The 24,491-nt window shown below is 45.3% G+C and overlaps 2 protein-coding genes and 1 long non-coding RNA gene across 3 annotated transcripts; 1 reads left to right on the forward strand and 2 right to left on the reverse strand.

The window, feature by feature from the left end:
• Positions 1-6,099: 6,099 nt before the first annotated feature.
• LOC109774977 (RHOMBOID-like protein 10, chloroplastic) lies at positions 6,100-14,122 on the forward strand. The gene is made up of 9 exons (XM_020333737.4): positions 6,100-6,386; positions 6,717-6,973; positions 7,078-7,132; positions 7,218-7,298; positions 7,389-7,485; positions 7,591-7,658; positions 13,336-13,434; positions 13,526-13,567; positions 13,649-14,122. Exons 1-9 carry the CDS (start codon positions 6,195-6,197, stop codon positions 13,790-13,792), a joined length of 1,035 nt encoding a protein of 344 aa, XP_020189326.1. The 5' UTR covers positions 6,100-6,194; the 3' UTR covers positions 13,793-14,122.
• Positions 9,635-12,354, reverse strand: LOC141023430 (uncharacterized). Its single transcript, XR_012184867.1, has 3 exons — positions 12,219-12,354; positions 11,013-11,107; positions 9,635-9,784 (listed from the first exon to the last, which is right to left on the reverse strand). It is a non-coding gene; the product is annotated as an uncharacterized lncRNA (long non-coding RNA).
• A 564-nt stretch (positions 14,123-14,686) lies between the features above and the next one.
• Positions 14,687-19,516, reverse strand: LOC109774976 (uncharacterized). The gene is made up of 5 exons (XM_020333736.4): positions 18,960-19,516; positions 16,973-17,082; positions 16,527-16,898; positions 15,685-16,429; positions 14,687-15,172 (listed from the first exon to the last, which is right to left on the reverse strand). Exons 1-5 carry the CDS (start codon positions 19,183-19,185, stop codon positions 15,156-15,158), a joined length of 1,470 nt encoding a protein of 489 aa, XP_020189325.1. The 5' UTR covers positions 19,186-19,516; the 3' UTR covers positions 14,687-15,155.
• Between the last annotated feature and the right edge of the window lie 4,975 nt (positions 19,517-24,491).

The raw sequence follows: 24,491 nt of genomic DNA on the forward strand, positions 1-24,491 counted from the left end.
CAGACAACCTTGCATGAATGGGCACTTGAAGAGAGCCAGTACCTGATGAGACCTTCCTGGAAATATTACATAAACCGTCCGTGAAGATCCAGGGTTCCTCGAAATGCACAGATGCGCTCTTTCCTAATTTGTCTAGTTACACTCGTTGCAACTTGCAACTAGTATATGCAGTGAACTCGGTCCCAAGCATCGACAGCGGGTGATTTGATCGCCATAGTCAAATAGCCGTAGACTATTGAGATGTTTTAAGTAGTGGGTGGATGACCTTTGCGCTGACGTCGTGAGCCAAAACCTTGCCCTCGAGGTCATCGACGGCGCCCGTGCCCTCACTCGCGCGTTCGCGCCCGAACAACACAACGCCTTGGTAGCCAAGCCAAAACGCCCTCCCTCCAAAGGCGCGTGCCCCAGGTCCAATTCAACCTCAACAACCCTAGCCAATCTACGGTACGGACGCTGTACTACGCCTTGACCCTGCCGGCCTGCCCGTTCCGCCGATGATTCCCACGTTACGCTGGCGAGCGAGGGACGCGCGCACGGGCGACCCGTACACCTACATACACCTACACGGCGCCAGTCCACCTTCTCCGAGGCGGGCGAAGCGCACGACGCCAGCGGGGGCACGGCGCGACTGGGTCCCGGGGCGCGCAGTACGACTTGTTTTGCGGTTCATTCATGTCATGGACGGCGTCGTGTGGCGTGGCGGTGCCGGTCAGCCAGCCAGTCACGGTAATTGGCTGGTTGGTTGGTTGGGTGCGGCGGGCTGGTGGGTGGGTGGTGGGGGCGGGGCGGACGGGCGGCACGTCGCTCGCTGCGGATCCATGGGCGGACGGACGGACGACTAGTCTGCTTTGGCTTTGGGGGCGTGCCCGCGTGCATGCTCACTGTTGTAGGGGACGCGCCTACGCCTGCTCCTACCTACAGTAGACTTTGGCGCGTCTCTAGTACTACGTAGGAGTAGGTGATTGCCACTACTATAGCAGTACTCTACTGTATTCCTTCCTGGTTGACAGAGCTGGCATGGGTGACGCTATTCTACTCCAAGCACTGCTACGCTACTACTAGTAGACGGGGGCGCTTTGGAGGCAGGCTGCACGTAGTAGCTGCGAATTTCCTCGCTGAGAGATCGATCGCATGCACGTAGTGGCGGGCAATTATTGCTCCTCCAAGAGGCCTTTCCATGTATGGATTCGCAATCAGGGCGTGAGACAAAGAGAAAGCAGCTCTACCTAGCGGCCTGACCCAGAAATGGCATGCAAGGTTTTCTTCATTCTCGCAAAGTAGAAATGGCTCCGGCCAGTCCAATGGAGCTCGCAACATTGGATAGAAGCCGGCCATGGGCCGATCAAGTGCACCCTTCTATGGTCCAGATCATACACCTGAGTGAATCTCTCGACCTCCACTCACTCACTCACCCGGTCGCCCACCGAGAGGGAGAGGGGGGCGGAAAAAGGCAGCGTGGTCTTTTTACACGCTCGCGCAAAAATCACATGGCCTTTTTCCTTCTTTGCTCCATGGACCATATGCATCTACCAGCTACCGGTGGCGCCCGCCCATCCCGCACATGCCGTTGCTCTGGCAATGCCAAGGATACTCTGAGAGAGAGAGATGCATCTTGTTCCTCCCTCCCAAAGACCAAAAGTACCGAGTACGAAACAGAAAGAAACGTGGATGCTGCAGTGCCACTAGCCGTCTATCTATCTATCCTCTGGGTGCGACTGCGCGGGCAGCTACGGTGGAAACTGCAGCGCGTGTGCTTTCAGATTCTTTTTTCCTTCGGCGAATTGACTGCTGAATATTCTGAGATGCTGCTACTCGGCGAAAGACATAAATTTAACCTCGGGGCGAAACTATTTCACAAACTAAACTATGTTTGAAAGTATTTCACTCAGCTGACCCCTAATGTGCAGCGCCTAACACACAGACGCCACACTGTGCAGCGCCTAGCTGTAAGGAGCTGCACTACATTGTGCAGCACCTAGCTGTAATGAGTTGCACAGTAGAGTGCAGCGCCTTACTGTTGGGAGCTGCACAAAAGGGTGAGCGGTGTAAAATATTTTCAAAAACAGTTTAGTTTGTGAAATACTTTCGCTTTGAGGTTAAATTTGTCCATTCTGCCCTTCTACTCCTACAGAGATAGTCGATCGCCCGCCCGGAGCTCCAGCAGCTCCTGCCAAAGCTGCAGACTGGCGCACGACTTGAGAGGTACAGTAGGTTCGATGTAATTTTGAACTGCATCCGTCAGCTCGCCGTTCGTCGACGTAGCATCCAACGCCCAAAAGGTAGCTCAATGGGCCGCCTTTCGCTTGCCATGATCGCGACGCATGTAGTAACTCCGGCCTGCTTCCATGGCCCATCCTGGGAGCAAACCACCACACAATAAGAACTTCATCTGACATTGCCCAGAAAATAACAACATCAGTAATTAATTCCGTTGTTATCTTGGTCTTATTGGTCCGGGTCTGAAGAGAAGCACCCAAGTGCAATGGAACGTGCCGTTCCAATCTCGTTCGTTCGTGCTTGTCTTGTCGTTTAAGAAATTTTGGCGTCGTGGAGGGGGCACGGCACGGCATGGCATGGACCATGCAGCATGCAGCCACGCCGCTGGCCGCTCGATGGCCGGGAGCGCCGTCTTTGTCACTGCCAGGCGACAAGTACGTACGTGCAGTACGTTGGGCTATCAAAACCTCGGTGCACGGAGCTTTCCGGGCCTGATCCAGCGCGTGTGGCTCATCGTGGCCATACGTGCTCTACGTCGCCCAAGCAACATGCGATGGCTGCTTGCTCAATCATTGTTTTTCTGAACAAGATCGGAGTAATTCACTGCCTAGCCAGTCGTAGGACCGGAAGAGTGAAAAAAAATTAGAGAGGTTGATTGGTGTTGGTGTAGAAGAAACCCAGCAATGGACGAACAAGTCAAGCCACGCCCCGCAGACGAAACCTCCCCAATCCAATCCAATCTACTAGCAGCCTGGCGGATTTGATGGGATAGACGTAAGCATGCGTACAGGGCCATCCAGCGGGACCAGATCAACTGGGGCACTGCGTTTCCGTTCAGATAAGCTCGGCCGGGACGGGTCCGAACCAACGAATTATTGCGAGTAGGTGAGCAGCGTTTCCCCAGACGAAATCATCATCTGATCAAAGCCAAAGCTCTCTCGTGTCATCGGGGTAAAGAAAAGAAAATTTGCCCAAAAGGGAGCGAAGAATTCGGCCACGGTAGCCGCCGCGGGTGAAGTTTTCGGGGAAAAAGGGAGGGAGGCGCATGGAATCGTCGCAGCGGTGGCACGGTCTTTCGTGGGGTAAAAAAGAAAGAAAAGTGACCCTCCGCTGCCGTGCGGTGGCCTTAGCGTAGGCTGTGTATCGGGGCGAGTAGACCGGTGACCACGCCGCCGTCAAGGGCCAAGGCTCACGAGACCGGTTTTGCCTCGCGCGGATTTGAGATTTGATTCGATTCCAACCATGCGGCTGCACTGCACTTTTGAATGATCGAACGTGCTGATGTAGAGACATTTATTCTTTTCTTTTTTTGCGGGAAGAGACATTTATTCTTTAGCAGTGCAGGTTTGAAGATGCAGGGATCTGGTCTCACTGTGATGTGATCGCTGTTTATTTTCCACGAGCAGCACCGGCCCGTGGGGTGACATGAATTGACAAGGCGAGCTCGTGCGATTCCCTCACGCCTGCCTGCGCTTTCCAGATCACCTTCCCTCCGTCTCATGGAGCGAGCGAGGAGGACACGGGCATGATCCCCGATCTGTTGGTTCTGTAGTACTGCCTTGCACGCACCCAGATCACCTCCACAGCACCACTGTGCAAGTGCAATGCAACTTTGTTGGACCGTCAGTGCAAAAGCCGGGGATTCCATCCATTGTCACCTGCGTTTGTCCCACCACGAGAAAACGGGAATCGCCAACTGACGGTGGATGCATCGGTCGAGCTGTTCCATTCTCCTTTTCGATTTCCCCATCTTTTCCCGTGGTACGCATTCCCTCCGTGAACTAATATAAAATCGTTTAGAATACTAAAATCTAAACGCTCTTATATTAGTTCATCGGAGGTAGTAGTAGCTTCGTACTAGTACTGCTATCTCTGTATGTACCACCATGCTGCTGCGCGGTGCGCGACTGCGCGCCCAGCTAGAAGAATATTTACCGCCAATTTGTTTGCGCGGGTAGTTCGTTTGTCGCAGACGTTTTGGTCTGAGGAGAGAAATTTCTTTTCTCGCTTTCTCGTCTTGATCCCTTTTGGCTTCGATTTGTCTATGTCTCGCTCGCTTTTGTTCCCTTTACAAATTTATGGCCGGCCGGTGGCCGATCGAACATCGAACGCACGGCTGTTGCCTCAGCCTGCAAAACGAACGTGTGTCCTCTCTCTTTGGGAAATCACTGTGTGTACCATTTTTTGGGTCCAACCACCATGCTTACCTAGGGCTGGGGATGGCTGGATGGCTGCGATTCCACATAAACCGGTTTGATGGATGACTTCGATTGTTTGTCGTATGCAAATTAAATGCAAAACATTGTATGGGTAGTGCCTGCCAATTAACTACTTCCTCCGTTCCCAAATACTCCCTAGATCGGAAAAAAATGACTACATACGAAAGAGTATAAGTCTTTCTAGAGATTCCAACAAGTGACTACATACGAAAAAAAATGAATAAATCTACACTCTAAAATATGTCTACATACATCCGTATGTAGTATTTCATTTGAAATGTCTAAAAGGACTTATACTATTTAGGAACGGAGGGAGTAGTTTTGACAAAGGTTGTCATGCTTTGGTAGAAAAAAAGGCATAAATAGTTTGCAGGTGCATACAAAGTACTATGTTTGTTCTACAACACATGATATTGTAGATGCTGCACGTTCTCCAATGTGCAATTTTGACCGTTAATCGTTGTATAGATGTGCAAGTGAACAATTATGAGGACATTTTGAAACTATTCACCATGAAAAATCTAACAGCGACACAACCGAACCAATATAAACATTCTATTACTTTAATTCCTTCCACGGTTTTTTTTGACTCGAAATGTCTCATCAAGATAAAAGCATATCTCTGCATGGTTAGGATGTACAGAACCACACGAACCTGAAACACACATTATAACCAAGGATAGAGAATGTTGCATGCATGCTTTTATTTAAAGAGGCATATTATTTTCGGAACTCAAACTCTTAGTCCAGGATTGTACCTAGGTAGCATTGTATTACAATGGCACACACATGGTATGAGATTCAAAATCAGTTTACTTAATGTATTCATAATAAGTTGTGGCATCCTAACTCAAAGTGACACATAGTTGATTTATAGTGATACGCTAACTCATTTTTGCTCGAAATCCGCTCATATACTAGGCCTGTAAAATGTAGAAGATTTCATATCCTCCAGGTTATGAATGCATGTCCAATGGAACGATGTGTTCAACGCTCTTGATCGACGTCCAGCTCTAGATAAATTACTAACACTACGAGATGATGCATAAGTTTGACTTCTAAAGGATTTACGGAGTATTTTGGAATGGGTAGGGTAATACTTTGAAAGAAAAAGAACACCTTGATAGTTATATGTCTTTTGCAGAGCGTTCTTTTTAATAGTAAATGTTACTCCCTCTGTTCATTTTTGTAAGTCGTTTAGGACAGCTGAAATTGAACTATTTTAGGTGTTGTCTTAAATGTCTAAAAGGTCTTATAAAAGTGAACGGAGGGAGTAAAAATTTGACGTGCTAGCATACCCCAGATTTGTCATATAAAAACAGATAAATTTGTCATGTTGTTGTGTAAGATTTACCATGTTCTAATGTGATAATTGTTATGTAGTATAAGAAATTTGTTAAAAAAATTGCCGCTACAGCGAGTAATTGCCATGCGTTCGATCAGACATCAGAGTTTTATATACAGTTAAAAAATCTGACATCATATTGGGGTTTTTTTTTAGGGATTTTTTTTAGTCTACAACTTTTGAAGAGCGTGCGGGCCGCAGAGGTACTTATGACATCGGAAAAGGCCCATGATGTTGCCTCTAGGCAAAAGAAGCCCATATGGCCCACCGTAGCACGGTCCGATGCCGCATCTCCAAGCAAAGCGAGAGGAGTTATTACTCAAAGAAAAAAAAAAGAGCAAAGCGAGAGGAAAGCTCTCCAATCGAGAGGCATCAACGGGGTCCACGACGCAGGCTTGTGGTGCTCCCATCCCATGGCGCCGTGGCTGCTGCTCCCCTCCTTCCCGTGGCCTCCCCCGCCCCCTCCCGGCTCCTCCTCTGGCCGCGGCGGCGGAGGCGGTGGAGGCGACGGCGGAGATTGGAAGCCCAACGTCGTCACGGCCATCGCCGGCGTCCACCTCGGCCGCTCCCTCCGCCGTCGCCTCGCCGGCCTCCTCTGCTCGCCGGTACCGGCGCTCTTGCTTAGCCTTCAATTCACTCTTCTATTGTGACGCGAATTGTCGAACTGTAGCGTTACTTATGAGTTAGTATGACCTATCATTTGTAGTAATAAACTGTGATATCCTTCAGTCTCTAGTTATACATATGTTGGTCGTTATCATGATCACCTGTGCTGCCTTGAACCCTTTCACTTTTCATGTTGGGATATGTTGGTTGTTATCATGATCACCTGTGCTACCTTTGAACCCTTACACTTTTCATGTTAGAAATTGGTTTTATGAATTTGAGGGCTCGCTGCGCAACTTATTTTGAACTGAAATCTGTGCAATACGCAGGAGGTGCGGTCTCTTGATGTCTTGCCGAGAATAGGCGACATTTGGTTTGGAGGATCACAGCCACTTGACACACACCACATTCTTGGGGCGTTGGGAAATGTATGCTCCGCATCTTTTGTTTGCAGTTCTGCTTTCTTCGGTGGGAATAGGTCAGGTGGGAGATACGTCGGTAGCGGAAATTTGCAGCCCAGACGGCCTCGTGGGATCAACTCGAAGAAGAGGCTGTGGACTAATGTCCTTCTTGCTGTTAACATCCTGTAGGTCCATGCTCAATTTAACTTGCGTAATTCCCTTCTGTTTTATAGTATTAGCGTCCTGTCAACATTTGTGGATTAACACAGTTTTATTACTTTAACGAAAGGGCTTATATCGCTCAGATAGCATCGCAAGGAAAGCTTCTTATGTGGGGAGCAAAGGTTGGTACGTGTTGAAATTTCCATTTCACCTAAATTCTGTTTATTTTTTGTCTGATGGGGCTGCAACCATGATTTACGACGCAAGGTCAACAACCTGATTGATAGAGGGGAATTTTGGCGTTTGGCGACATCAACAATTCTTCATGGAAATCTTACTCATCTTGCTGTATGTGATCCTGTTTCTATCGAGAATTAGAACTGTACTCCACAAAATGACCATTGCTTAACTTCCCTTCCTATCATTGTGGCAATGCAGTTCAATTGTTTTTCTTTGAATTCGATTGGCCCTACTGTGGAGCTCGTTACTGGTCCTAAAAGATTTCTTGCTGTTTATTTCACTTCCGCGCTGGCAGGTGTTTGTTTGTCCTTGTTACCTGTTTTCGTTAATTCATTTAGTGGTATGATTGTTGTCTGCTTCCTGGTTCATAATTGATTCTTCATTCTTGGAATTGTAACAGGTTCACTAATGAGTTATTGCTATTGTCAATCACCTTCTGTTGGTGCATCAGGGGCCATTTTTGGACTGGTATGTCGAGTTCATTTTCAAAATACAGTTACATAAATATTTTATTTGTGTGATGCCAAAATCATGGTTGCTTAACCCTACAGCATGGCATAATTTACTAGCAATACGAAATTACGAAATTTCACTGATAGATTAGAACATAGGTCATCAGTCGTAATTTGTTCAGATTGTTTCATCATCATTTCTTTCTACTAGATGACCCGTTGCGCCCATGGCGCAAGGACCTTAATCAAGCCGGGCTTTAAGAGCTTAATAATATCCCGTTATGCCTCTGGTCCAAGTACCCGAGTCAGCCCATAATTTAATTGCATAGTAACGATTTTCTTTATCAGCCATTAGACTTAACATACTTCTTATTTTTTTGATGTCCTACTGTCAAAGATGCCATTTTTCTAGTGATGATGCTAGAAAAATAGCCTAACAAATGGTGGTCAATCGAAGCCGAAACCTATTAGCTGATAGAATACGAATGTTTTATACTACCTAAAAATATGCCGTCCTGTTTGCTATATGTTATTATCATTTTTATTTTTTTGCACCGCATGCCCTACCAATTCAGGCATTTATAACATACCATCAAACTATGACCATTCAGTGCCAAGTGGACCCTATGTTCATTGAATTTTTTGTTTAAGCATGTTCTTTGCTTTTGTCGAGGTTTACGAATTACGACATGCATATAGGGTAGATGGGTAGCATTGATACAACAATGATATTGTACAATATGTAACAAACGAAAGTGAGACGATAAGGCCGAAATGAACAGATGACAAGAAATATTAGTTCACCTGATGGTCACACATAGTCGAACGGTTCTTAGTACATGTACATGTACCCCATTAATGTGAGAAAGCAAATGGAAGCACACACGCTGCGACACAAATAACTAAATACATGGACCGGCATTATATATCTTTTAGGCAACTTTCCTAGTGCCAAAGACAAAGATTGCACTGCTGAGCTTGGTCATCATTTTCCTCGATGACAGTAAAGAGATGCAACTCCACCATCATACATTAGGAAATTATATATAAGAATCAAGAAATTGACATATCCAAACTTTCTCGTTATTCTACCTAGCTTTCAAACCTGAGACACAGTAATTTGCCACCGTGATCCTACTACCAGTAAATAATTATTTTCTTTTACTTTAGAAATAACTGCAGGTCTACACAGAGTATGGCTTTAATCTAAATAATTCAGAGCAAGGAGTATTATGTGATCTGTTTTGACGAATAATTGTCAATTGAGCTAAAATTATTCATAACTTGTGTTTTATGTGTCAAATTTTCCCCATAATAATATTGTAAATTGGAGAAGCAATATTTACTGAAGTATACATCACACAACCACACATTAAAATTCATTAAACAGTGAATTCGTGTATAGAAGTTTGTGGGTAAAGTAAACACATCTCTTCAGGGTGTCGAAAGCATGCATATGTTTTGAGAGTGTCATTTGGTTTAATTTGGCAAATGATTGATGTGTAGGTATGTAAAAGGCAACTGTAAAAACAAAAATCTTGAACACAAGAACAATACCTAGTAGCAAAGGAAAAGAAACCGTCAAAAGGCAGAGGTCATAGTCCAGGCACCGACATTGGACGGGGAAAATACAGGTATAGAGGATAGTAGGTATCGAATAAGTATATAACACTGGCAGAGACAAAGGAAAACCCAGGTTTTTCATGTTTTACTTAGATCGTTGATAGGTATAAGAACGTAGCTGATATTTAAAGGTAATTGTGACCCAAAAAATTACACTATTCTTAGCAAATACAACTGTCAAATTCATGAAGCAAATAAACATAGTGGACACTTTCAGAAGCATAAAGCATATATTAAAGTAGGTAGAATCATCAATGTCCAGTATACAATCTAAAAGTGCTTCGATGCTCAGAATATAGGAAAGAATTCTGGCGCATAAAAGGAAAACAACACATTACATGTCATAAATGGATGACATCTTAAGATGCAGGGACTCTATTTGATTACATCAAATTTGTCAACTCGAGCGCTAGAAAGGAGAAATGATGGTGTCAAACAACTCACCATATATCATCAGTTCTCGCAATAATAGATCCATAGAACTGTGACAAATTTCAGAACTGCATCTCGTGGGAAGGCCTGCATGCCATGCACACAGATAGAACCAAAACTAAATTAGCAGTAGTAGAAATAACCATCAACTTGCTTGAGGAAATAACTAAGTAGTAAGAAAGAGGGGACGGAAAAGTTGTTGGCAGCATATCAACAACTGGACTAAAATGGCGAACATACACAAAAAATAAAGTGGTTTTTGGTGGTCAATAGGCACGTTTCAACAAGCTTTTTTTGGAAGTAAAGCAAAACTTTGTAACTTCACGGTACTTGGGCAAATCACCCATAACACAATCGGCCACATGGGCTGGTACATCAGACTCCCATTCCACATAGTGGTCTAGTGCATACAAACGACCCATATTCGCTAATTCATGTGCTGCACTTCGACGATACAAAGATATCTGATGTTTCAAGAACCACAGCTTCAGCTGGAACTTTGTATCCTCAATGTCAACTGCATAGGACATTGAGTCCACATTGGTAAGATCAAGTGCTTGCTGTAGAAGCTGTGAATCCGTCTCAAATACCACCAGGACATCCCTAGATCAGCAGCAAGCGAGACAGTGTGGGACATGGCACATGATTCAGCAGTGAACACGTCCTCGACATTCTCCTAGCAACCGGTGCGGGCACAAACAATGATGCCGTCTGAGGATCTAGCAACCACCTCCCAGCCGCCATGTGTATCACCTAGTACAAAGGATCCATCAAGGTTGACTTTAACCATGTCCGCCGCTGGGGGTCGCCATTGACTCATGCTCAGACTCGTGCAAAAATCTGTATGTACTCAAGGACATTGCTCCTAGTCCGCCTTGCCACTTCAGTAGCAGCAACAGGAAGCTCCCCTTCCCTTAGTTTATTCCTACAAGCAATGGCACCATAAAGGAAAGGCAATGGTGGTGGAGGCATCCTGAAGTCCCGCAAAGTTTGTGCTACATAAACATAGTGGAAATCAAAATCTACATTCATCACTCAGAGAAAATATTACGTATCACGGACTGCCGTTTATCTCTAAACCGTGTCGTTGCTGGACGTTGGAGGTAATAAGGCCGCACACTTACAGCTGCCTAGGAGGCAATCGGCATTACACATACCATGGGGTAATAAGTAGGACCTGCTTGATGGTATCAATTGAACCATACAGAAAAAGGATTACACTCATTTTCAGAAAAGAAAGGAGGCATGTCAAATAATAATATATAGTTGGCATAGCGTACTCTTCATGAACAAATATGGCAAAGAAAAGAACTACCTTTTGAGAATGACCATATCTCATGAAACTCGAAAGCACTGTCCCGCAATAAAAACATCACCAGTAGTCATCATGCATGGCGCTACTCTCTGAACCTGCATATGAACCAACACCAAATTGGTAAGAAAAATATTTCAGATAGGAGAGTGTCCAATTGGGAAAATTATGAAACACAAGAGTGCAGACCAATGAGGTTAGTTAATTGAGAAGGATCTAGCCAGTTGACATAGCTTAACTGATTGGGAGATTAAAAAGGAGAATGTCCTGCTTGTACTAAACATAGCAAATGAACAAAAGCTAAATTATAACAAGAGGAACATGGCTGTGAGATTAAAAACAATGAGGAACCCTGCGTCTGTGTGGCGGCAATGGCAATGGCTTGCTGCAATCACATCAGTGCTCATCGACAAGGAGGGAGTCCCGAGGCCTCGTGTGCCAACTCATTGACAAGACCACCACTACCCACAACTCGAAACGTAAATGCCCCTATTTAGATGCAAAAAATCAACCAATCATGATACTTAGACCAATCATCAGCACCACAATATTTTCTACATGTATGAACAAGAAAAAATACAAAGAAGAAAAGTGAGCCAGTAGTGTCTTATTTAGGATTATCAACTGCAACATCAGTCAGCATTCACATAATTTTATCAACTGCAACATTAGCATCTTAGAATTATTTACTGTCTTATTCAGGTAACTGGGCTTTCATAGATTATTATCTCTTTACTATAAGCAAATCATCCCCATTTGACGTAGGCAAAATTACATAGACCACTTGGAGAACCATTTATGCAATAGATTGTTACTGCAGATGGTCATGGAATCGCTAAAGGACATGAAGAAGCTCAACTGTCCTGGCGTTTGGGAGTTGTCCTCTTCTGCAGTCAGCCTCAAGCCAGGACTTACACGGAAGCACAAAGTTCTATACAACACCAATTTTTCAGAGAATCAAAGTAGTCCAAAGAAATACTCTTAACTATTCAAACAAAAAAAATCCTATAGAGATGTTAAGAAGAAAAAAAAATCAAGCATGCATCTTGTCCCCGTCATGGCTTGTTGCTTCAAGCCCACGTAGCCCCATATCCTCCATAGTTTGCCGCTCTGAACCTGAGCAGCCCTCAAATCCTCCATGGTTTACTATTGTGGGCTTCTTCAGGGGATATAATGAGAGGGGGGGGGGGGGGGGGTAGATGCACTCACCTACAGTCGAGCTGCGGCGAACCAAGGCCGGCCTGCTGCTCCCACATGTCGCCAATCCCCTCCATCTTCCCTGCAGGTCCACCCCACCGAGACGAGCACTGCCACCGCTGCTTCTTGTCCCGGTCACGGCTTCTCCTCGGCCCTGGCCTTTCTGCTCCTTCCCACTGCAGGCCTCTCCTGGCCTTGCTGCTCCTTCCCCACTGCAGGTCCCTCCTGCTTCTTCAGCCCAGATGAAGATCCGGCCGCCGCCGCTCCCCATGGCAACGCCCGATCTGGAACCACGCGCCGTTCCTGGTCGTGTGGACGACCAAGAGAAGGAAGGCGAGGTGGAGGTGCTATGGGAGAGAGAGAGAGGAGGAGGAGGAGGAGGAGGAGGCGGCGGCGGCTAGGAGGGAGTAAAAGTGAGAGAGAGGAAGAGGTGGAGGTGCTATGGGAGAGAGAGAGAGGAGGAGGAGGAGGAGGAGGAGGCGGCGGCGGCTAGGAGGGAGTAAAAGTGAGAGAGAGGAAGAGGAAGACCGACCAGTCCCAGCCCCGGCCACTCGTCGACGCCGCGCGTGCGTAACCTACCCACTGCTCCTTGGCCCCACAGACGAACGAGCCCACCGGTCATGTTGTCTCAACTAAAGCGTGTGCGTGCAAAGAAGATGGACGGCTGACCAGGCGACACCATGGTAAAAGGAACGACAGTAAATCGATCGGGCGGCCAAAAATCACTGCGCACGCAAAGGCCTCTAGAATGGCGGGTTGCCTAGCGTCCTTTATATGTTCCATTCTATGACCTTAAAGTTGGAAACTTCAATTTGACCCAGTTCTATGTACTACTCCCTCCGTTCCTAAATATATGACATTTTGGTAGTTCCATCTCTGAACTACAAAAACGTCATATATTTTGGAATGAAGGGAGTACATTGGTGTATCTTTTGTTTGCACATCTTGATTGAGCTGGTCTTGAATGTACATCATTTTGTCTGTCGTACTTGGGCATTTGAAAAATATCATTTCTAGTTGCCACCAATATTTTGTACTAACAACAAGAACCGTAGGCCTATTCTTATTTAGTTAAGAAATTCCTGATATACGTTCCTACATCATTTTATCACCTTATGTGCATCATCAGGTTGGTGCCTATGCTGTTTATACATGGAGGCACAGAAAGCTTTTGGGGCATGGAAGGGAAAGTTTAGAGCAGATCGCACGTGTGGTCATCTTAAATATGGTAGTGATTTGTATTTCCACTTACCTCATGTTTCTTTGTTTTTCCTATTTGCTTTATTCCATCTGAAAGTCTCATATATTCGGTTTGATAGGGTATGGGTCTCCTTTCAAGGGGCATTGACAACTGGGGTCATGTAAGTCTCCCAAACTTCTGCATAATTCATTCCTCACTGTAATGAAATGTTTAGCTCATGAGTTCACTTAATTAATGGCAGCTAGGAGGCTTGCTCGGGGGAGTGGCTGCGGCATGGTTTCTTGGTCCAGCTTGGCAAAATCAGTATGTAGCGAAGGATGGAAGAATGGTGTTCAAAGACAGGGCACCCATTCACCAGCTAATAGGCAGTAAAAGATCGCGGTAACAGCGTGTATGATAACCGTGCTCCTATTTTTATGTATACAGGAAAGATAACAGGAAAGATAAAAGAAAGCAAAGGGAACAGCCTAAAACCATGGCTGATAGGCTGATACCTAGTTTTGCAGAAGAAATCACCCACCTTGTCCATGTGTGGCAGCTGCTGAGCTAGCCCTAGCTCAGAGGAGAAGACCAGTGCCTCTGTGCTCACTTGGAGCTACTTGCTGTGTTTGGATCATTTGCGACTGTTACAATTGTGACAGGGTCAGGCGATACTGACAATTGTATTTTACGTACATGTTTATTTATCAAGCATTGCTAGCGCCTCATTCATTAATCATTTGTGTAACTGAATTCACCACTTTGTTTTCTTTCGGTGCATGGATAAGATCTACTGTTGTGGCACGCCAATGAATATACTGGGCACCTGTGTTCAAAAAGAAGAAAGTTGCGCGCCAGCAAAATTCAGGACTTGTTACCCCTTTCTCCCTGAAGTTCTTTTTGTCGTTTTTCTTTTCTTGATATGGGATTTGCGCTCCCGGCTTCAGCTTGGTTTAACTGAACATGAGTTCACAGTACTAAAGTGAACATTTACAAGTATTTTAGGGGATACTTGATCGGATGCCAAATTTTCGTGAAGTTCCGCCTTTATTTTCCATGTAATTCTGATCAAATGTGGCACCAACCTAGTTCAACATACCAAATTTTGCACCATTCCGTTTTTGAGTAAATAATGTTGACAGCTTGGCCAAAATATAGGCTTCCCACCAAGGTTTTTTTAGGGGTATTTTATTCCCACCAAGGTGAAGCACATGAAAGGCAAGCCAAAATCTGTAACCTCTGTGACCTAACTTTGATATTTCAACAACATAACCAAGCGTGCCACAGTACAAATGCTAAATTACCACTCAGCGCGAAAAGGCCCACGGCATGAAATGCCACATCAAAGATGCGAGTTGTAGTATGCTGAATATGTCACAGGTAAGAGCATTAATACATTCTTCTCTACCATAAGCCCCCAGCCCTTCGGCGAGACCTTAAGAGTACACATTCTTCTCTAACACAAGTCCCCAACCCTTCGGTGAGACCTTACAATTCGGTAAAGGCATAAGGCAGCCACCTTCGTGACATAAAGCCCTGTAAATTAGCATAATATAGACCTATATCTACAGTTATATCCGCCTCAGATGGTCCGGAATTCACCATACAGTTAAAATTTACTGAAAAACAGAACCCGTCTTTGCAGCATCATATTGCGATTCCCAGTTCAGGAAGTTCCAAGCAGCAAAATTGCAACCACATCGACCTCGTATTCAGGATAGGTTTGTGAACGATGGAGCAGATACATTGGAAGTTTTCTGACCATCACTTCAGGAATGGAGGAGAGCTGCAAGTTTACCATTAAATGAGATTTATTTTGCTCATAAATTAGCCAAGGGCAGAGAACTGATAAGCAAATTGAAGCAGCACATATGCATCTGAAGCAGACTTCAGCTGGCAGCAGTACTTGTGGGTTTTGAAAATTCAGATTCAATCAATGCAATTTCACTAACAGGATACATACATAAATCAAATGTCCACTAGACCTGATTGCATATCAATCCATATTGTAGTGGTGTATGAAAGAAGCACCCAATGCACCACAAGACAAAATATTAGGTTAATTCAAAATAATACATATCTTCTATCTTCAATATGATCATTTAAAAGGAAAATAACCCTAATAATTTATCTATTAGATACAAACCAACACAGTAGATTCTCGAGTGTCTCAATTCGCAAGTCAATGGTTACTTGGCTAGAACTAAAACACTTCAAACTAACTATCCAAATATTAAACATTAAATTAGAGATACAACCCTAAGTACATGCTACAGATATAAGAGATCAGATACTTACAATACGGAGATGGAGCAATTGGAGGAGACTTGGTTGTTGTGCCACTTCGTTTCTTCCGTGGAGGAGAATGTCGAAAATGAGGCACTGGGGGTGAAGGTATCGGCATCATTTGATAAGTTGGTCCAGGGACTGCGTTTGGTACATGATTGGGAGATGGTAAGGGATGGGGAGGATCTACATGGACAGGGATTGGAGGAAGGTATGGTTTATGAACTGTGGGGGATGGAACAGCAGATGGCTGTGGTGAATGCACAGATGGAGGCAGCTTAGGGCCACTACCAAAGCAGGGTGGTTTTAGCATTGGCCTACCAGCTGGAGGAAAGGGGTTACAATCAGAACATGGAAAACAAGGGGGGTGGTTTGGTAAAGGGGGAGAAGCCCGAGGAGAGGGACTAGAGGTTGGGGGTGTAAGGTACGGGACACTCCCAGATGGCGACGAAGATGGTGGTACACTTGTAGAAGGTGATGGAGAGGGGGATGGATATGGAGATGGTGAAGGAGCTGGACTAGGAGACAAATCTGAGATTGAGTGTTGCAGATACGATGACAGCTGAACTCCTTTTACTTTACCAAATACAGAGTGATTAAGCCCAAGGTTCCTCGCGTCAGGTTCTTTGATTAGCTCAGCTAGTTGTTTCAATCTATATGGCAACAGAATACTATTCCCATCTAACACCGATGCCTCAATAGTTGCTGGCGCTTCAACTGAAGAACCAATCTCATTCCTGAACTGCAAATATATTCTCTGCATGTATATGATAGACAGTGAGCTTTAAATTCAAAAAATAAAGCCAGCTAAATCGGTAATAATACCTCGTCAAAAGTGATTAAATAGGTAATACCTCGTAGGACCTCAAGTTCAATCCAAATTCCAATTGATTTTTTAGCTCTGTAAGATTACCCAAGATCTGACCAATGGAGTTGTTCAGCACAAAGTTGAATAGTGGGTCTGTGCTTGCCCATACAGAACCAGATTGCACAGGAACAACAGTAATTCCTCCAGGGAATCCCAACAACTCGATGGAAGATGGATAACCAAAAATTGATGGTGTCAAGGATAGGTTCAGCTGCTTCAGCATCATCCCTATTAAGGATGACCTCAGTACACTAAGGGCCGGCAAACTTATCGAAGCATCTTTTGGATAAGGAAGAACACCAAAAACCACACGCGTGGAGTATTTAGAAGCTAAAGAGTGCATCGAAACAATGGAAACCTGTTTCAAAACATATTTGGATTAACCAATGGTGAAGGCAGAAGGATAAAAGAGAAATGAGAAAATTCTGTCACCTTGCTATTAGGTACACCAATCTCTTCAAATATGTCACTCCCTATTCTGTCCATGTGAGCAGCGAGGAACGATACTGGCTTTTCCAACGTGAAACCAACCTGAATTTCAGCTGAACCAGAGAAAAGAGTCCTTTAGTCGATATTCAAATCCACCATTAGGCATCACTATATAGTTCTATGAAGTAGAAAATGCAAATGACATTTTTACAAACAAACATATGGGCAAATAGAAATAGACAAGCTCTAGGAAAATGTTCGCCAAGTTAGCCAAGATGAAGGGACAATGTGGTTTTGCTTTGTTGAGTTTGGCACAGTTAGGTAGAAGTAAATAACTAACCTAGTGGCAAAATAGGATTGCTAGTAATGGTTTGAGAGATAACAACCAGTCAACAAAGAATCATTGTGGGTCTGTGGCACTTCCGCAGACGGGGAGTGACTAGGGGTATAAAAGGCTACAGATCAAACACACTTGACAAAAATGTGCCACAAATGCGAGGGACTGGGAGAGTGTTTGGTTCGGGTCCTTGATGCCGAACGCCTGGCCTGGAGCTGCCCTGGGAGCAGCTTGGTCTTTGTTTGGTTAGATTCATGAAAAACTAGACCAGTGCATGACCTGGATCGTCCAGGCAGCTGGTTAGACTTCCAGGCGTTCTATTCTGGTAGCCTGGATCGTGGAAAGCAGCAGCCTGGCGCTAATACAGCACTTTGCAGATGGGTTACAGGCCAGTATGTCAGTATGTATATATTTATTTAATCCTTTGATGGCTTCCCAGGCCTAGGGCAGGATCCAAACAGCTAGCATAGGCAGTGTGAGTTTAGTTACAGGTGAGAACCCTATTAAATCGTCATGAAAAATATGACGAGTTTGAGAATGTGAGGTTGCTCAAGCCACTTCAAACAGGTCCCAAATATACAAACTATTAAAAAGTTATGATCTGGCCAAAGAACAATAACCATATTTTACGCTTAAGAATGTGTTCCTCCCTAAACTAGAGAGAAAATATACCTTCAATCATTCACTGAACAATTTCTTATCTAATTCATAGGCATGCATAAGTATGGTAGGTATGTCAACAACATAACACACACCCGAGAACACTTCACGTAAACACTTAATAGCAAAATACAAGAACACTTGTAATTAATCCATAGCCTAACCAACACAACCATGCAATGCCAGTGATAAATGAAGCCAATGACATGTATGGCAAGCCTCCATTTAAATGAGCATCTTATACAGGCAGGGTAAGGTAAACGCAGCAGTCACGTCTGGAATCATCAGTACACACTACCACCAGCTTATGCAGCAGGCAATTCATAAATCCACGACCCCTGTTATCATGACAATTAAGTACTCTGGAAACAAATCACACATCTAACTTTGACAGAAACAAGGCAAGAATTCTACGCCCTGTGTGTTAGAAAACCCATGAAAGAGCAAATCATACAGGTACAGGCTGTATACAAAAGAAAAATACGGGAAACCAAGTGCCATGTCCAAGTGACCTCTAAGGCTCTAACCAGACATTTCCAGGAATAACTTTTACGTTGCATCAATCAGAACAATTGCCTTCAAACCCCAGGACATAACAGCAAAACCTATATGAACTTGCAATTCAAACTATCTAAGTAAGGTTTCAACTGAACCCAGAATCTGAAATTCATTACAAGAAGAGAAATAGACAGCTAATCGTTCACCAACCAGAGACAGCCAATTGTCCCAGAGCACCAGCCGACCGAAGTTGAGTAGTAAAATCGTGCAAATCCTAGATCCAGGGCGGATGCATCGAAGCATCGAACAGCAGCCAGAGGTGATGAACTCGCAGTCGTCCCATCTAGTCGATCCGCCGTCTAAGTCCTAATCGACTGAGTCGTCACTGCACCCACGCGCACGCGCAATAGACCAACTAAACCAACGAATCACCAAACCCTTTTACTAGTAACCACGAGGAAGTAGAACTTAAGCGGCTGGAGGCGGAGAGCTCACCGGCGAGAACGTCGGGGTCGCTGGAAAGGTAACCCCCGGGGCGGGAGGGCAGGAGGAGGAACAGCGCCGGGACGAGGACCCCGACAGCGAGCGCGAGCACGAAGACGCACCGGAACGAGACGGAGCGGCCGACCGCGCCGCACCCCCACCCTCCTCCTCCTCCTCCTCCGCCGGCGATCGCGAGGCCTCCCGCGCCGCCGAGCTCGACATCGACGGGCTTCCCCATTCCGAGCGCATCTGACTCCGCCCCCACGACCCCCAGCTCCCCGCCGCCGCCGCCGCGACCACCCGCGGGCGCGCGCGGAGGCCGCTGGACGACTGGACGCGCCGCGCTTCTACCTCCCGCCGGCGAGACTGTCGGTTAAGTAGGGTTTTTTTTCCTCAGCTCGTCTCCCCCCTTGGATTTATCCCCTTGTTTTGTGCTTGAGGTGGGTGCCAAGTATGCGGACGGATTTTGACGGGGAGCTTTCTCTTCCCTTTTTTCCCTCTTTGCTTTGCTCAGTGCCCGAGCCATGTGCTATTTTTTGCCAGGATATGCATTCGTGTTAGGGTACGATATTTCTTTTTTGAGCTGTGAGTAGGAGTGTATTTTACTGCGGCCATTTTCGTTTGGGCATCGCCGTCAGTGACGCTGCCTAACGCTCTGGCTGCGAGGCCAAATCACACCTTTGCTTTCCCAACCAACCGGGCATGTGAGGACATGTGGCGGGCTACCTCACTTGACATTTCTTTTCCTTGCTTGCCTCTCATCGCCTTCGTCACAGGTCACTCGTCAACTGGGACGCACACTTGTGCAGCAGCCACCGAGTGCGCTTTTGTTTAGTGACTGCACCGTCTTTGCGTGTTTTGTGCAGCGTCCGTGTCATTAGGTGGCCGCGATAGACTGGCTCTGGCTGGCCCCGGTCAGTTGGTTGGGGGGTTCACCAGAGAATTCCTACTCTTGTTTGTATTACACGTACCGCGTGATGTGGCGCAATGTGTGACAGGCGTAGTAAGCAAAAGTATCCCTTCCGTTCCACAATATAAATGTGTAAAGATTTTTTTTTTTTACATTTAGGCCTACTTTGGTTTGTAGAAATATTAGAGGATCCCTCGCATTTTTTTTTACAGGATACAGCTTTTAATGAAAATTTTCTTTGAACTGCTTTAGTTTGTAGGAACGGATTCTTATATATTCCTATCATAGAAATCAGTCCTTCACGTTTCAAAGAAAAATATATATTGGATTAGCCTAGACTCAGCTCCATCCTCTGCAATCAAATGGCATCACTTTTTTTTATAGAAACTAGTAGAACACCCCTGCGTTGCTACGGGCATTTTAAAAAATATGCTACTCGCTGAGCTAAAATAACCGAGAACAATGCACATCTCAGCTAGCGCCCATCTTTTTTTCTACAATCAGTTAGCACACATCATACTATCAAACAAAATAATATGTTATTGACAACCTAAAAAATATTTTTAAAACCAACCAGTAGTTGAACGTTTGAAAAGTTAGGAGGGTTGTGGTATCCATCCATGTGTCAGTGCATTATTATCCGTATTTCTTTAACTTTTATAAGACATAGAACAATTTTCATTATTTTACGCTTTCTTAATTCAAATACAAACACATCATAGAAGAAATAAGACAACATCCCCTGTGACAAATTTATTTTTTATTGACAAATGAATTCCCTCCAATTGTTAAAAAGATGCCTATTTGGTTGACCTGGAAGGCAAAGGAGAATTTCATAACATGTATATTGTCCCTTGCTAGAAGGAAAAAAGATAACTGGTATACTTGCCTCAAAATCAGAATGGATGATAGAATTACATAGAGCGGTTTGTCCATATCGAAGATACAACTTCTATAAGGAACTGTGTCAATGCATTCCCTAAGAAAATATAGCGTCTGATTTCAGGAAATGTAATAGCATACTAAATCGTATTATGAATGCGTAGGAATCTGGATTCTTTAGAAGAAATGGCCAGAGCAAATGAGCACTGTCCAATGCAGGTTCTGCAGATTCTATTGTACACGTGTTTTCATACAAAATTTGTCGGGAACACGAAAACAAAATATGTTTGAGTAGGTAACACAATTTGTTTTAGAAGATGAATCGGAGGTACAAGAAAAGAATGAAAAAAATAGGTTTTATTTCTGTTACTCGCAAACTACAAGTACAATACTGAGAAGCTCCTAGTGAATCAAGCTTACAACAGTGAGCATTGAAAAACCATACTCTCTTCTTGCTAGTTGGTGTTGAGAACACCTGTGCAACAATTAGTATTGAAATGTTCTCCTTGATAGGTTCATGAAGAATGCCAGCAATGGGAATCTCATCCAGTATTTAGGCCTGAAAAATTCACCATTAGTACTCATGGGAATTAGTCAGTACTGTAACTACATTGCTGGTTCTTCGGTGTCAAAATTTTAGCATATATGTGAATATTAAATCGACCTCACATACCAAAAGAATTTAGGAAAAACACTAAGGCTGCAGTGCGACTCCCGTGTCCTTGATAGTTTCTATGCGCCTACCGTGTCCTCGCCGGTTGTGGCGCGACCCCCACATCCTTAGTGGCGGTCATGTAAGTGCATCTAGTGCTACCCTTAATTGGTTTAGAAGTATTGACGACAAACATGGTTGAGGGACTAATGTGTTTGTGAGAATTGCGGGATAGCACAGGTAGTAGTCCCTCGTTGATTCGGTTTACCTAACAGAGATGACCCCTAAAAATGTATGAAGACATTGAAGACAATGGTGGTTCGTGAAGACATTCACGTTGAAGATAGTGACCTGTAAAGACATTCACTTGAAGACTATGGAGTGCGAAGACATAATTTATTTCGTAGTTTCCTTTTCTTCTTTATTGAGTAATAGGAACCACCGAACTGTTAAATGGAGTCCAAGTGAACAAAGTCAGATGACTGAAGTGATGCTCAACCAAAATCCTATGTCTTCGAGCGAAGACAATGAGAGAAAATCTTATCCAGAGTTGGATGAGTCAGCTTTGCTTGTAGCCCAAGCCAAGCTGCCGCGTGTGTTTGAAATCTGACTGTTGGACACGTGTTGGTTCCTTAGTGACTCAGGGTCATTTCGGACATATCATGTCGGGTTGCCTCCTGGCTATAAATAGCTCACCCCCTACACCATAAATTGGTGGCTACTCAGAGTTAGTGCACGGCTTTTATCGTTTGAGAGCAACCCACCTCCGAAGCCTTTGAGAGAGAGATCCTTGCGAGGACAAAGCCCAAAACACCCAGAGCCAAAGAGTGTTAGGCATCATTGAATTCTTTCTGTCCGCATGACCTGAAGACTTGTTACACTTGAGGATTGTGCATCCTCCAGCCGGTTAGGTGTCACGTTCTGAGGATCCAAGAGTCATTGTGGATCACCGGTGAACGGAGTATGTGAAGGTTTAGAAGTCTACCTTGAAGACTTACCAGAGTGATTGGGCAAGGACTAGGTGTCCTTAGCTCAAGGGGAATTGTTGGGGAACGTAGCGGAAATTCAAAATTTTCTACACATCACCAAGATCAATCTATGGAGTAATCTAGCAACGAGGGGAAGGGGAGTGCATCTACATACCCTTGTAGATCGCGATGCGGAAGCGTTGCAAGAACGCAGATGAGGGAGTCATACTCGTAGCGATTCAGATCGCGGTTGATTCCGATCTGAGCACCGAAGAACGGTGCCTCCGCGTTCAACACACGTGCAGCCCGGTGACGTCTCCCACGCCTTGATCCAGCAAGGAGAGAGGGAGAGATTGGGGAAGACTCCATCCAGCAGCAGCACGACGGCGTGGTGGTGATGGAGGAGCGTGGCAATCCCGCAGGGCTTCGCCAAGCACCGCGGGAGAGGAGGAGGAGGGAGAGGGGTAGGGCTGCGCCGAAAGAGAGACGTTCTCATGTCTTGGGCAGCCCCAAACCTCAACTATATATAGGGGGGGAAGGGGCTGCGCCCCCTCTAGGGTTTCCACCCCCAAGGGCTGGCGGCCAGCCCTAGATCCCATCTAGGGGCGGCCAAGGGGAGGAGAGGGGGGGCGCCACTACGGTGGGCCTTAAGGCCCATCTGGACCTAGGGTTTGCCCCCTCCCACTCTCCCATGCGCCTTGGGCCTTGGTGGGGGGGCGCACCAGCCCACCTGGGGCTGGTCCCCTCCCACACTTGGCCCACGCAGCCTTCTGGGGCTGGTGGCCCCACTTGGTGGACCCCCGGGACCCTCCCGGTGGTCCCGGTACATTACCGATATCACCCGAAACTTTTCCGGTGACCAAAACAGGACTTCCCATATATAAATCTTTACCTCCGGACCATTCCGGAACTCCTCGTGACGTCCGGGATCTCATCCGGGACTCCGAACAACATTCGGTAACCACGTACATACTTTCCCTATAACCCTAGCGTCATCGAACCTTAAGTGTGTAGACCCTACGGGTTCGGGAACCATGCAGACATGACCGAGACGTTCTCCGGTCAATAACCAACAGCGGGATCTGGATACCCATGTTGGCTCCCACATGTTCCACGATGATCTCATCGGATGAACCACGATGTCGGGGATTCAATCAATCCCGTATGCAATTCCCTTTGTCCATCGGTATGTTACTTGCCCGAGATTCGATCGTCGGTATCCCGATACCTTGTTCAATCTCGTTGCCGGCAAGTCTCTTTACTCGTTCCGTAACTCACATCATCCCGTGATCAGCTCCTTGGTCACATTGTGCACATTATGATGATGTCCTACCGAGTGGGCCCAGAGATACCTCTCCGTTTACATGGAGTGACAAATCCCAGTCTCGATTCGTGCCAACCCAACAGACACTTTCGGAGATACCTGTAGTGCACCTTTATAGTCACCCAGTTACGTTGTGACGTTTGGTACACCCAAAGCATTCCTACGGTATCCGGGAGTTGCACAATATCATGGTCTAAGGAAATGATACTTGACATTAGAAAAGCTCTGAGCAAACGAACTACACGATCTTGTGCTAGGCTTAGGATTGGGTCTTGTCCATCACATCATTCTCCTAATGATGTGATCCCGTTATCAACGACATCCAATGTCCATGGTCAGGAAACCGTAACCATCTATTGATCAATGAGCTAGTCAACTAGAGGCTTACTAGGGACATGGTGTTGTCTATGTATCCACACATGTATCTGAGTTTCCTATCAATACAATTCTAGCATGGATAATAAACGTTTATCATGAACAAGGAAATATAATAATAACCAATTTATTATTGCCTCTAGGGCATATTTCCAACAGTCTCCCACTTGCACTAGAGTCAATAATCTAGTTCACATCACCATGTGATTAACACTCATAGGTCACATCACCATGCGACCAACACCCAAGAGTTTACTAGAGTCAACAATCTAGTTCACATCTCTGTGTGATTAACACTCAATGAGTTCTGGTTTGATCATGTTATGCTAGTGAGAGAGGTTATTAGTCAACGGGTCTGAACCTTTCAGATCCGTGTGTGCTTTACGAATATCTATGTCATCTTGTGGATGCTACCACGCGCTATTTGGAGCCA

The sequence above is a fragment of the Aegilops tauschii genome, chromosome 5, assembly GCF_002575655.3.
Source record: "Aegilops tauschii subsp. strangulata cultivar AL8/78 chromosome 5, Aet v6.0, whole genome shotgun sequence".
In the NCBI taxonomy this organism is placed as follows: Eukaryota; Viridiplantae; Streptophyta; class Magnoliopsida; order Poales; family Poaceae; genus Aegilops; species Aegilops tauschii.

What these genes read in the sequence shown, in the direction of transcription:
- LOC109774977 (XM_020333737.4), top strand. Translation starts at nt 6,195, where the DNA reads ATGGCGCCGTGGCTGCTGCTCCCCTCCTTCCCGTGGCCTCCCCCGCCC. An exon ending in TTCTTATGTGGGGAGCAAAG is followed by an intron (nt 7,133 to 7,217) that starts GTTGGTACGTGT and finishes TTACGACGCAAG; the next exon opens with GTCAACAACCTGATTGATAG. An exon ending in GTGTGGTCATCTTAAATATG is followed by an intron (nt 13,435 to 13,525) that starts GTAGTGATTTGT and finishes TCGGTTTGATAG; the next exon opens with GGTATGGGTCTCCTTTCAAG.
- LOC109774976 (XM_020333736.4), bottom strand. Translation starts at nt 19,185, where the DNA reads ATGGGGAAGCCCGTCGATGTCGAGCTCGGCGGCGCGGGAGGCCTCGCG. An exon ending in TTGGTGTACCTAATAGCAAG is followed by an intron (nt 16,899 to 16,972) that starts GTGACAGAATTT and finishes GTTTTGAAACAG; the next exon opens with GTTTCCATTGTTTCGATGCA. An exon ending in TGAACTTGAGGTCCTACGAG is followed by an intron (nt 16,430 to 16,526) that starts GTATTACCTATT and finishes ATATACATGCAG; the next exon opens with AGAATATATTTGCAGTTCAG.